General features: G+C 45.8%; 1 protein-coding gene and 1 long non-coding RNA gene across 2 annotated transcripts in view; one reads left to right on the forward strand and one right to left on the reverse strand.

Annotated features, from left to right (window-relative positions):
• LOC310847881 overlaps positions 1-13,012 on the reverse strand; it is a 256,151-nt gene that overhangs the window by 216,955 nt on the left and 26,184 nt on the right. The gene's annotated exons all lie outside the window — the stretch shown is intronic.
• Positions 1-13,012, forward strand: part of TSPAN2 (tetraspanin 2) — a 69,400-nt gene that overhangs the window by 49,410 nt on the left and 6,978 nt on the right. Inside the window, exons 3-7 of the mRNA XM_083746067.1 lie at positions 6,701-6,798; positions 7,920-7,994; positions 8,851-8,949; positions 10,544-10,618; positions 12,221-12,304. Coding sequence (XP_083602193.1) covers positions 6,701-6,798; positions 7,920-7,994; positions 8,851-8,949; positions 10,544-10,618; positions 12,221-12,304 — 431 coding nt within the window. The remainder of the gene's footprint in view (positions 1-6,700; positions 6,799-7,919; positions 7,995-8,850; positions 8,950-10,543; positions 10,619-12,220; positions 12,305-13,012) is intronic.

Here is a 13,012-nt window from a genome sequence, read left to right on the forward strand (position 1 = left end):
GAAGAGAGCCAGTTTGTGTCCTCAGTGCACACAACACCCCCACCCAAGTTGCAGCTGCAAAGTCCTCTCTGCCCATAAGCAACGCCGAGAGATGGAATTCTGCATTCACCACTTGAGACAAAGACCCTGTTCATTCATGGTCATCACACAGACAAAAAGCCCTCTCCCCCCCCCCTTGTTACTAGGTGCTAAGCCATGTTGTGAGGCTGCTGCTGTCACCTCCACCATGCTCAGAGGGAGCTCTCTTATTACTCAGAGCAAAATGGAGGCGAAAGAGCAGCTGCCACAGAGGGAGGCAGAACTAAGCAGGCGGATCCCTGGCTAACTCCTTGAAGTGTCTTTTGCATGGTCTAAACCAGAGGTGGAAAACGGGTGCCCTTGAAGCAATTTCCTTTGACCCTGGAGGATTTACCAAGGATGCTCCTGCCCCAGCCATCGCATCGTGAAGGGGTGAGGGCATGTTGACAAGCAGGTGGGACGAAGTTCCAATGCCAGCCATCATCATCATTTTATTTGTATGCCGCCTTTCCACAGTTTAAAGAGTGCTCAAGGCGGCTTACAATAGGAAACAATTTACATAATAGGGACGCAGGTGGTGCTGTGGGTTAAAGCCTCAGCACCTAGGACTTGCCGATCGAAAGGTCGGCGGTTCGAATCCCTGCGGCGGGGTGCGCTCCCGCTGCTCGGTCCCAGCGCCTGCCAACCTAGCAGTTCGAAAGCACCTCCGGGTGCAAGTAGATAAATAGGGACCGCTTACAGGCGGGAAGGTAAACGGCGTTTCCGTGTGCAGCTCTGGCTTGCCAGAGCAGCGATGTCACGCTGGCCACGTGACCCGGAAGTGTCTCCGGACAGCGCTGGCCCCTGACCTCTTGAGTGAGATGGGCGCACAACCCCAGAGTCTGTCAAGACTGGCCCGTATGGGCAGGGGTACCTTTACCTTTACCTTTAAACATAGCAAGGTAGTAATAAAACACATAAAAAACCTACATAACCAAACTGAACAATTTCCACATAAAAATAAAGATACAAAAAAAACAGTATCAGTAACAGCAGCAAAAACTCCCAACAAAATTTCCCCCCAAATACCCCAGTCCTCCTGGGCAGCAGCAGCAGCAGCAGCAATCCTTAAGAGCCTGTCAGGCCGCGCCTTAGGTCAGGTGGAGAGAGACAGAGCAAGGCCCTCAGGCTCTCGGCAGGTCAGCCAGATGGCTACAGGTGTTCAAATCCAATTGGAGGAGGCCGTCAAAAAGTTACCAAGCAGCTTGGTGCATGCACAGACACCCTATCCCTTGGCACATGGCAGGATGAGCTGGTCATTCGGGACCATGTAGGAATTCCATCCTCCAATCAGCATTGACCTTGGAGTGTTTTTGTTTTGTTTTTTTATCTTGCCTATCCTGTACTGTCCAATGAGTGGTACCTTATGAGATGGTGGGTGGCCACAAATGGGTTCCTTTGGTTCCAAGAGAAAGTAGTCACCCCTGAAAATGAAGGAGTGGGGTTGCCTCAGAGCACTCTGCCATGGGTATCAAGCTTCAAGGGGCAGGAACTCTCTTGGGGACGTGCCTAGCTCACCCCCCTAGAGCTGGCTAGTTCAAGAGCATGTATGAGTCAGGCAAAGGATCCGTCAATGCACTATGAGTGGTGTAGGGTTGGTGATGCAGAGGCAGTACCCTGACAGCTTCTGGTTCAGAGCCAGGATAGAGCTTAGTCAGAACAGGTCGTCCCTTAATGGAAATCCCTACACTGTAAATTAGCTAGCAAAGTTGTTGCTCCCTGCAGATCCTGTTCAACAGTTGATAAAGTTGTAGGCCTTGCTACTTCCCAAAGGTTGCCTCTTGCTTCTTCATTCACTTCTGTGCCCACAAATGTCTGAGGCTGGAGCTTTTCTACAAAGCCGGCTGCTTTCTTTATCTCAATAAGCTATGATGCCTTGAGGCAGGATGCCAGACCCTGGCCACTCCACAGCGCCCTAATTGCTGGGCAATTTGCCCTCGCTTCAGTGGTTTTTAGTGCTTCACTTTGTGTGACTCACTCGGCTGAACTGTCATCTTTGAGCAAAGCTTCCCTTTTAAGGCATGTTAAGGGGAAGCACCTCTAACCTTACTCACTGAATAGACTCCCTTGCGGAAGAGAATGTTTTGCCTGCCCTTTGAAGGGCTTTCCTGGACAAGGGTGAAAAATGAAAAAACTTCTCACATTTCTCTTTAAGAGGGCTTGGCCTTTGCCTTGCAAAGATCTAGCAGAGCCTGGTACATCCCCACCCCATGCTGACCAGCTGGAAAATATGAATGAGAGAGATTTAAAAGCCCTCATTGACATACGTATGCACTCAACATTACTCAAGCAAGATAAGGTCATCTCGGTTCACGGCTGGTTTTATAATTCATAGCATATTAGGCCATGGATGGCCAACTCCAGCATTTTCCCTCTAGACAACGTCCCAAGGGCTAGGCCAGGACTGGGGAATTTTTTTAGCATGGGGGCCATGTTTCCTTTTGTACAATCAGCACTGACCTTGGCATGGTTTTCTCCTCCTGCCTATTCTGTACTGAGCAGGCAGAGAGTGGTACCTTATGGGATGGTGGCCACCAATGGATTCATTTTGGTCACTACAAGAAGGGATATTGTGGGCAAAAGAGAGACCAGGCAAGATGATCAAACACCCTGGGAATCAAGTATCAAACTTGGGAAGGGAGGGACAGGAGCACTCTTGGGTACATGCACTATTCACCTACCCAGAGGTAGCTGACTCTGGGGTTGGTGTAACTCAGGCATGGCATCCCTCAGCAGGGGCTAGTTTCTGCACAACCTCAAAACCTCTTTGCATTCTCCATTCAGCTAAGCAAGAAGCATATCAGAGTTCAAGGATACATTCCAATCAAACAAAAAGATTTGGAGGGTGAAGCAGTGGGGTTTGCAGCTTGGGGAGCAAAGGGGTGACTTGAGGAAAGTCCTAAGGCCCACATTGAACCCCATGCCTGAAGTACTCATGAGTCAACCATTAGAATTAGCCTCCCTCTTTCAATATTATTATTATTTCATTTATTTCACACACTTCACCAGCAGGGTCCAAGGTGGGTTACTACAATTTAGAATTGAACAAATTACAGTCACAGAAACAGGGCCCAGTACAAGTACAATGCATGTAATAAGTGGGTTTATTGAGTTTGTGGTGGTCACAATGGCTTTGTTGTTGTTGTTTAGTCGTGTCTGACTCTTCGTGACCCCGTGGACCAGAGCATGCCAGGCACTCCTGTCTTCCACTGCCTCCCGCAGTTTGGTCAAACTCATGTTAGTAGCTTTGAGAACACTGTCCAACCATCTTGTCCTCTGTTGTCCCCTTTTCCTTGTGCCTTCAATCTTTCCCAACATCAGGGTCTTTTCCAGGGAGTCTTCTCTTCTCACAAGGTGGCCAAAGTATTGGAGTCCCAGCTTCAGGATCTGTCCTTCCAGTGAGCACTCAGGGCTGATTTCCTTCAGAATGGATAGGTTTGATCTTCTCGCAGTCCATGGGATTCTCAAGAGTCTCCTCCAGCACCATCATTCAAAAGCATCAATTCTTCAGCAATCAACCTTCTTTATGGTCCAGCTCTCACTTCCATACATCACTACTGGGAAAACCATAGCTTTAACTATACGGACCTTTGTCGGCAAGGCTGGTGTCTCTGCTTTTTAAGATGCTGTGTTGGTTTGTCATTGCTTCCCTCCCAAGAAGCAGGTGTCTTTTAGGGTGTTGTTTTATGAAATCATCGCTCTGGCATTTAGACTACAGAAGAAGGGAGCACTTCTCCCTGACATTTAGCTGGATGGGGATAGGGCAGGGTAATAGGACAACGAGCCTGGGGGCCAGGCCTGTGTGGGTGCACCAGTGGTGGCAATCCAGTGCTCATACTGGTGTGTCTGCCACCCTGCCCCATCCCCATCCAGGCAACCTGCAGTGATGCCAATGACTGCCCCACCACAGATGCACTTCTGAAAATATGTTGCACATTTGCACAGGGTGGCACTATGTCTAATACTGACATAGAAGTGGTATTAGGAGAGAAAAGGCATCCAATATCTGTGGAGAGGGAGAAAAGAGGTGACTAGCCCAAATCATGTGAATGTGATGATCCTGCCGAAATCACATTCCTGGAACAGTTTGGAAACTGCAGTGTTCTCAGAAAGGCATCTTTCTTGGTGCTAGAGAGTATATCTTGAAGGTTCAGGTTCAAGCAAATTCTTTGCTTGGGGAAACCTTTGTCTAAAATTTCAAAAAGCAGCTGAAATTTCAAAAAACAGGGAACATAGTATACCTCAGGTCCCAGGTATATACTGTACATGCTTCTGGAGAAACAGAAAACATGGTGTGCTTTATTTCTAAAACAACCTTTTTGGGTTTTTAACTAAAGAAACATAAAACATTTTTGTATCAAAAGCCTAGAAAATAGTGCCTTAATGGGCAACATCAAGTGAAGCCTAATGGATACTCCTGCTGCCCTCTGGTGGAACATCTTTGGCTTTGCATCTCAGCACTCGGAAGGTTTTGTCTGTGCAGCCATACACTTCTCAGAGGGTGAATATCAGTTGTGGAGCTACAACCTTTACCTGACCTGATCCAGGGAAATAGCATGAATCCACCCAATGGCTTCATACTGAGCCATATTTTGCAGGGAGGGTGGCAGAGAAGAGCATTATTACACTTCTGGAATTGAAAGTGAACAATGCTGGCAAACAATAGCACCTGTTCATCTTCCAAGTTCCTCCCTGTCCTACCTTATTTGTTGGAGATAACAGCTGATGCTTCTCTTGACTATGGGCATAGAGTTCCAGTTGCTCATCTACAGGAAAAGTTCTATCCTAAATAGAGGTATTTCTCAAACCTTCATAGACTTCCCAGAACTTAGATTGCAACTCTCAGCAGTCCTAGCCAATGAAGTGTACTGCTGGGGCTGCTTCGAGAGCACCAGGTTGAAGAATGCTGACTTTTAAGGAAATTGGACTGTTTCAAGGCCTTCTTTGCAAAAGGACCATAGCAACTCTCCCTATCTGTGACACCTGGAGAAGCTTCATTGATACCTTGTATGGAATCCTTAAACTAGCAAACCCAAACTTCCCTGTAGATGCCCTTCTTCCCTGTAAGATGGCCTTTCAGAGTCCACATTCAAGGCAAGATTCTGGAATTCCACAGCAAAGCTCCTCAATTCTTTAATAAGAAGAATAATGCAAATAAGCTAATGTGTATACAGTGGGTTAATTTGCATTACTGTTATGAAGCAGCCACCATATAGAATGAGGCTCAAGTGCACACAGATATGTTATGATTGTGATGCAGGAAATGATAGAGGAAGAAAACGCAACAGATGCTAGGAAGAACTTTATTGTTAAGAGCTGTTGCCTTCATGTTCTGTTTGTCTTTCTGTTCTGAACACCTTTATCTTGTACCCCACCCAGATATCTGTATTGACAAAGGGCGAGTTATAAATATTCATAATAAAATAATTAACTGTCCTGATTGTATGTTTCCCATAAGCATTTGGCTGCCACTGTGGGAACAAAATGCTAGACAGGATGGACATATACACCCAGTTCAAACACAACAAAAAATATTTGTTTATTATCACATGTCAGAGCATTGGGCTCATGTGCAACTGCTGCTTCTCTCTTATCCAGCATACCTCCAAAGAGGTGATTAAAAGTTTCCAGTTCCACTTTTTATTAACCACGGTTTAATGTTGCATCCAATTCCTAAACTGTGGCTAATTTTAACTATTTTTCTAAAATAAAAAACAACAACAAACAACAAAACAAAACAAAAAATCCGGCTTCATAAGCTAAGGTTTGGAGTTAACTTGTTTCAATGATTAAAGTTGAGACTAATCACAATGTGTCAGGGTTTCAGACTGCAGTTAGTCTAAAGCAGAAGTGAAACTTCTGAGCTCATCCTTAGGCCAAGGAGTGGGCCTATCTATTGTATTTTAAGAGAAACTGCCTTTCATCACAGAGCCCCAGAACAGGTGATAATCATATAATCATGCAGTATTGAAATCCAATTAAACAATTTAAATCAAACTAATAGAGGTCTTACAATTATCAAAGGCTAGGATAAAGAAGTGTGTCTTCAGCAAACAACAGAAACCATATAATGAAGATGCTTGATGCAGCTCTAGTAACCCAGGACATCATTGGCCTAAAGGTAAAGGTAAAGGTACCCCTGCCCGTACGGGCCAGTCTTGCCAGACTCTGGGGTTGTGCGCCCATCTCACGTAAGAGGCCAGGGGCCAGCGCTGTCCGGAGACACTTCCGGGTCACGTGGCCAGCGTGACAAAGCTGCATCTGGCGAGCCAGAGCCGCACACGGAAACGCCGTTTACCTTCCCGCTGGTAAGCGGTCCCTATTTATCTACTTGCACCCGGAGGTGCTTTCGAACTGCTAGGTTGGCAGGCGCTGGGACCGAGCAGCGGGAGCACACCCCGCCGCAGGGATTCGAACCACCGACCTTTCGATCGGCAAGTCCTAGGCACTGAGGCTTTAACCCACAGCGCCACCTGCGTCCCTTCATCATTGGCCTACTTGGTGCCAAAAATTGATTGCATGGAACAGTCCCATTTGGGGAGGGAGGGGAGGCAGACAAGAACCATCCTAGTGCACAGGTAGGAAATGACATGGGGGAAATGTTCCTTGTATTCTTTCTCTGATGATTCTGTCTTTCCCATAGGACTCTATGTGCTAATAGGAGCAGGCGTGCTGATGATGACTGTGGGGTTTTTTGGGTGCTGTGGAGCTGCGCGAGAATCTCAGTGCCTGCTTGGAGCAGTAAGTAATGAACTTATGCACAACTTGGGTGTGAAATTAGGGCTTTTCAGACATAATATTTTGTTTCCCCTTTCACCTTGTGGCAGAACCAAAACACCTAGTAAGCGTAAGGTACTTTCTTCTCCCCTTCCCTTCACACTCCAGCTTTGACACTTCCATCCTAGATTTATTAAAACCCAAGTTCCGTGTTACATCTGAAAAGGGAGGAACTATAATAATGTCAGTTTGCTAGCTAGAATCTTAAACCAAGATCAAACTATGATTTAAGATCCTCCATAATTGTCAGATGGCAGTGTTGGTTGCTCATGAGTAACCTGTCAGGACTCCAACCTGTCTTTTACAGGTTTTATTTTGGTGCAAAACTATTTACAGTGCAGAACCACAAGTTCATGTCTGCCTCAATCGCTAGCAGAATCCGGGAGTGGTTGTTTCCGGGTCCTCCCCCAACATAAGAGCTTAGTCACCCCCAGCCTTTTCCTTCCTTCTTTGTGTTTTACACCTCTGCGCAAGGTGGGCGATGGAAGAGGCGTGCTTCCCTCCTGGCCAGCTTGGCCAGGAGCGGTGCTGAGGCTCCCAGCAGCATCCTCTAGCCCTTTCCCCTCCTTTTCCCAGGAGATGTGGCTTTTCCCACCCTCAGACTGACTAGGGGCAGCGCTGGGGCTCCCAGCAGCATCCTCTGGTAGCTTCCCCTCTTCCCCACTGGAGGTGTGGCTTTCCCCACCGCAGAAAGGGGAACTGCTTCTCAAGATTTTCAGAGGTTCCCTGTATCCCAAACTGCCCCTCTGCCTCCCTTCCCGTACCGATGGCAGTCCTCTGACAATAATAAACCAACATTAAACAGGATTTCCCTGTTTTGGACATACATGGGTTGCTATCTTATACTGAGTCAGACCATTGGTCCGTAATGCACAGTATTTTCTACACTAACAATGGCTGTTAAGCAGGAGTCCTTCCCAGCCCTCCCTGGAGATGATGGGAACTGAACCTGGGGCCTTCTGCACGCAAAGCAGATGTCACAGCCCTTCCCCTTTACCCTGTGGCCTGCATAATATATTTACTGCAGATCGTCAGGGGAAGGTTGTACAACCTAAGCCTGTAATCCTGTCTCCATCCTTTTGCAGTTCTTTACCTGTTTGCTGGTGATTTTTGCTGCTGAAGTCACTGCAGGAGTTTTTGCTTTTCTTGGCAAGAAAGCGGTGAGTTCAATGTTTGCTGTGCCCCATTCCCAGAGTCTCATGCTAATGAGTAGTGTATAAATGTATAAAACAAACAAAAGGTAGATGTGTCTTTGATGATAAACAGAGGAGGTTAGAACCAGATTAACATGTTATGATATAAGGAGCTGTCATGGGTGTAGAAATCCCATTGATTCCAGCGCATTTGAAGGTTTACACCTAAAAACGTTAAAGTGTGAATTAAACAAACACATGCAGACTTTTCAGGGAGCCACTCAGTGGCAAATTTAAGTTTGCTGCTGGTGGAAACATTTCTTTCTTGCATAATGCATACTAAGTAGTTTATTACCCTAAATATAAAACTACAGTGCCCTGGCAGATTTCACCTATTGGCTTCACTTAACATGTTTGTTTGTGAATGTGGTGGTCTTCCATATGAGATAGCTCAGTTGGTAGAGCATGACACTCTTAATCTCAGAGTTGTGGGTTTGAGCCTCACATTGGACAAAAGATTCCCCCATGGCAGGGGGTTGGACTAGATGACCCTTGTGGTCCCTTCCAACTTTACAGTTCTATGATTCTAGGAAATCTGCCAACCCAAAAGGTGGTCAAATTGCTGCCTAGCCTTTCTCCTTTGGTACCTTCTTAGCCAAGTCCAGTCCCCAGGTCATGCTGTGCCTCTGGGTTTTCCTTTCTTTAAAGCTATGCAGTAAAGTCAGATTTCTTCCCTTCTGCTTGTCTTTTTTTCACTCGTCTCTCCTTCCTGCCAAGTAGTAGAGGGACCAAGAGCCTAGAGGGAAGCCAAGAAACTGCAGAATAGTCCCTCCAATTGTCACCATCATGATCTCATTGTGGTTGTCTGTCTGGTTTACTGCAGGCTGTTGAAGAGGTCCAGCACATCTATGAGGAAGCTTACGAAGAGTTTGTGAATAACATGGGGACAAGCAACAAAACCCTTATCCAGTACCATGAAGCAGTGAGTAACTTCTGAATTCAGATCTTTTGCTTATCAAGGCTGCCTTTATGAAGTTTCAAAAGAAGGCTTTAAGTCAGGCATACAGGAATGGAGGTTAAGGCTTGCTTCATTTTCACTGCTCTGACCTGGTGGGTGCTCCTTACTTAAAGTACCTGAATTTCCCATTCCACAGGAAGTGGGCAAGATTCCCTATGGCATATGGCTTAAATACCTTTAACAATAAAGACCTTCGGTCTATTTATTTACATTTATTTATTACGCTGTTATCCTGCCCTTTTTTCCAACTAGTTCAGGGTGGGGTGCGTAATTTCCTTTTTTAAAAAAAAAAATCCTTACAATAACCCTGTGAGTTAGGTAAGGATCTGCCATAAGCCAATGCTGAAAGCTAGATAAAAATGGCCTAATCAAGCAGATATTTCTATTTGCATACAGATTGGAATAGTATGTGAACCCTGACTTCAATAAGTCCTTTAGTTTGCATGGTTGTGCTTGAATTCATTTGGCTTAATTGACTTTGCTGAAAATTGAGCTTAATGAAATACATTCAAATCGTCAGGTTCAGCAGATTTTCAGCACTTCTTCCCTCCCCCCCCCCGGGCGCCCCCCCCCCCCGGCAATACTGTTAAAAAAAATTTTTTAACAAGAATATGCTAAACATGTCTGCTTAGAAGTCCAATTAATTTCCTAGTTAAGGAGCTTGTTGGAAACACTACCTTTGGCCTAACCTCTGTTACTGCTGTACCAACTAAGGATGTTGTTAGGAAGTAATATTGCCTGCATTTTCAGTGCTACGAAAGCCAGTGAGGAAACATCACAGGGAGATATGGATACATCAGGCCAGTTTCAAATCTCTTTAAACTATCATCATGTCCAGCCTACAGCTGTGCTCAGATGAAGGTTTCCCCAGTGTTGGTTGCACTAAACCAAGGGTTCAGGAGGTTGTACTCCATTAAAGAGATGCACAACGAACAGAAAAAACAGTAGTAGAAGGGTAGACTGTGGGCAATATTATTGGTGCAAGTATATTTTGGAGAGGGACGCAGGTGGCGCTGTGGGTTAAAGCCTCAGCACCTAGGACTTGCCGATCGAAAGGTCGGCGGTTCGAATCCCTGCGGCGGGGTGCGCTCCCGCTGCTCGGTCCCAGCGCCTGCCAACCTAGCAGTTCGAAAGCACCTCCGGGTGCAAGTAGATAAATAGGGACCGCTTACCAGCGGGAAGGTAAACGGCGTTTCCGTGTGCAGCTCTGGCTTGCCAGAGCAGCGATGTCACGCTGGCCACGTGACCCGGAAGTGTCTCCGGACAGCGCTGGCCCCTGGCCTCTTGAGTGAGATGGGCGCACAACCCCAGAGTCTGTCAAGACTGGCCCGTACGGGCAGGGGTACCTTTACCTTTACCTTTATATTTTGGAGAGTATGAAACTTCAGCCTGGAACAAGAGTTTAATGTGAATTTACAAGTTGATGAGAGAACACTGTTATGGACTGACTCATAAATATAATAAAGAAATTTATTATTTACGAGGGGGATTTCTTTATTTAAAAAATCTGTCTGGTGTTTGGTGGTTGTTTTTTAACATGTTATCTCTGTCTTTCCAGCTTCAGTGCTGTGGGAGAGGAGGAAATGATGCTGCAGTGAAGCCCACCTGTCCAAAAGACATTGAACAGCCCAGAGTAAGTGTCACTGATGGACATGTTGCAATAAATAGCCCTGGGATGTGATAAGACATGTAAGTCAGCGAAGCTGGTGGGAAGCCAGATGAAATGCTCTGGACGAGGGCTATTTGGCACTGGTCTTTTTTCTTTCCATTAGTCATTTGAGATGCTACTGAGGAGTATGCCAGCAGGACTGACTTTCCAGCAGCTGTCAACCCTGCTAACTCTGGGCACCTTTATAGAACTGAACAATACCACTGCAAAGCACAAGCAATACTTAATGAAGGGAGAGCACATTCATTGGCAGCCTGCTTGCTTCCCTTATCCTTGATATTTGCTTGCTGATTCACAGGTATTCCTGCTCCATGTCACACCGAGAAACAAGGCCAAATTAGGCAACACATGAAATACATTTATCTGTATTTATCTGCACTTCTTCCCAGGGCAAATGGCAGCTTTATGGGAGAGGGGACTTTCCCTAGGACCATGGCATTGCAAGAAAGGGTAAACCCATGCTGTGCAGTCCTTAAAGGTCTCTTGACAAACAAGAGGCCTAGCAGAATCTGATGGAACCTGGCTGAATTAAATAAAGGTGCCCAAACTTTCATAGCAGGTTCCACCTAGGTAAGCCATGAATCCTCTTGGAGGTCTTAATTCTGTATTGGGTGAAATTAAGCAGCATACCTTATTCGTAGCATTTGCCGTAGTGGTGTAGATTCATATTATGCAATTTGTGACACACCGACTCCCTTCCTCTGCACTGTTCCTCTCTCTGCCACACAACTTTGTGAGAAAACCAAACAGGAAACAACTAGGAGAAGCTGCAATAAGGAAAGGAGAGAACGAATGTACCTGGTATGCCCAAGATTGCTTCTTGTATGCTTGTACCTGTCAGAAGGAAGCAGCAGCAAATTGATCCTTGTTTACAGGTTTCACCAAGCAAATTATAAGAAGAGCAACATCAAAATCACAGCGAAACTTTATGGGTGCTATTCAATGCTATTACTACTCAAAGTTGACCTATTGAAGTTGATGGACATTGCTAACTTAGGCTCATTACTTTCAGTGGGTCTACTCTGAGTAGGCCTTGATTGAATATGTGTACGATCTTAAATGAATAGTTTTAATAAATGTCATCAGGGCCCAGGGCTCAGGCATGCTAGAGTGGTGATGTGAGGTCCAGTTAGGCTTATAACAGACACAAATATCAAACATTTAGGAGATTATGGTGGTTCAAGCCAGTGCTTCTGTAGTGGTGTGCTGGGTTGTCTCAAAAACCAGAATCCCAACCACAGCAAAGGCAAGGAGGCAAGATGGAGCAGAGAGACAAAGCTGGTGAGGTATGGGTGAGAACTGCTGCTGCTGTCAGGAAGCTCCTCAAGCCACTCTTCTCAAGGGTAGCTCAGAGGAAGCAAACATGGGAAGGCAATTCCTACACCAAACAGGACAGTCAGGGGCAGAAGTTGTGAAGAGGAAAGGGGTTTACTAAGGTAGATTTTCCCCATGGTTGCCGCCAAGAATGTGTCAACTGTGTCAACTGGTTCTTAGTAGAAACCGGAAGGGCTCTTCAAGACTGCTTTGATGTTTAAAGCATTGTCAACACCTTAATGTCTCTAACAGAGTTGTCTGACTGAAATCGAGACTCTCATTGACACAAATCTTCGTTTAGTTGGCATTGTTGGGATTGGAATTGCTGGGATCACAGTGAGTAATTATCTGATGACAATACTGGTACTGCTGCTTCTGTTGTTGCTAGCCATGTGTTTGCGAATCCCCCAGGTCCTTCCAAGCCAGTGGAAATCAGGTTGCTGAGGAGTTCAGAGTATGAATGTAGTGTCCCATGTGTGGAACTTAGAGCTCGTCCTCACTTCTGCTTGTCCTGTGCCTTGAAAGTATGGGTCCAAGTGGTATTCCACTTGACCTGCTCTTTCTTGGCATGGGTCCAAGCACCTTTGCCTTTGCGCTGCTTCTTTCTTCCAGAAAACATGCTCTTTGGAGTTAAATCAGAGCAAATGGCAGTCCACGGAAAACATGACAGAGGCAGCCCTGATTATTCACATGTCTGCCTTCATACTCTTCTGCTTCAGACACCTTTCTCCCCAGGTCAGCTCTGATATTGGAAGTAACTCCTATTAAAATTAGATCCCCAAGCCACTTGTACACACCCCATTTTGCACATGAGTGGGGCAGACATATGAACAACAAAATGGATGCCCTGTTCATGTCTAGTTGGGCCTGACTCAATGCATTCTGCTGAGAACATTGTTTTCCCTGCTCTGATGCTGGCTACTTAGCAAGTTGTACCATGTAGCCTCTAGGTGTCAGCATTATATCAATTTGAATGGATTTTATGTCTGTACTGCTGTTTTGAACTCTTTCTTTCTCTGTGTGTGTGTACATATTTGAAAATTG

This window comes from Podarcis gaigeae (assembly GCF_964106915.1).
Source record: "Podarcis gaigeae genome assembly, chromosome: 6".
Taxonomy (NCBI): Eukaryota; Metazoa; Chordata; class Lepidosauria; order Squamata; family Lacertidae; genus Podarcis; species Podarcis gaigeae.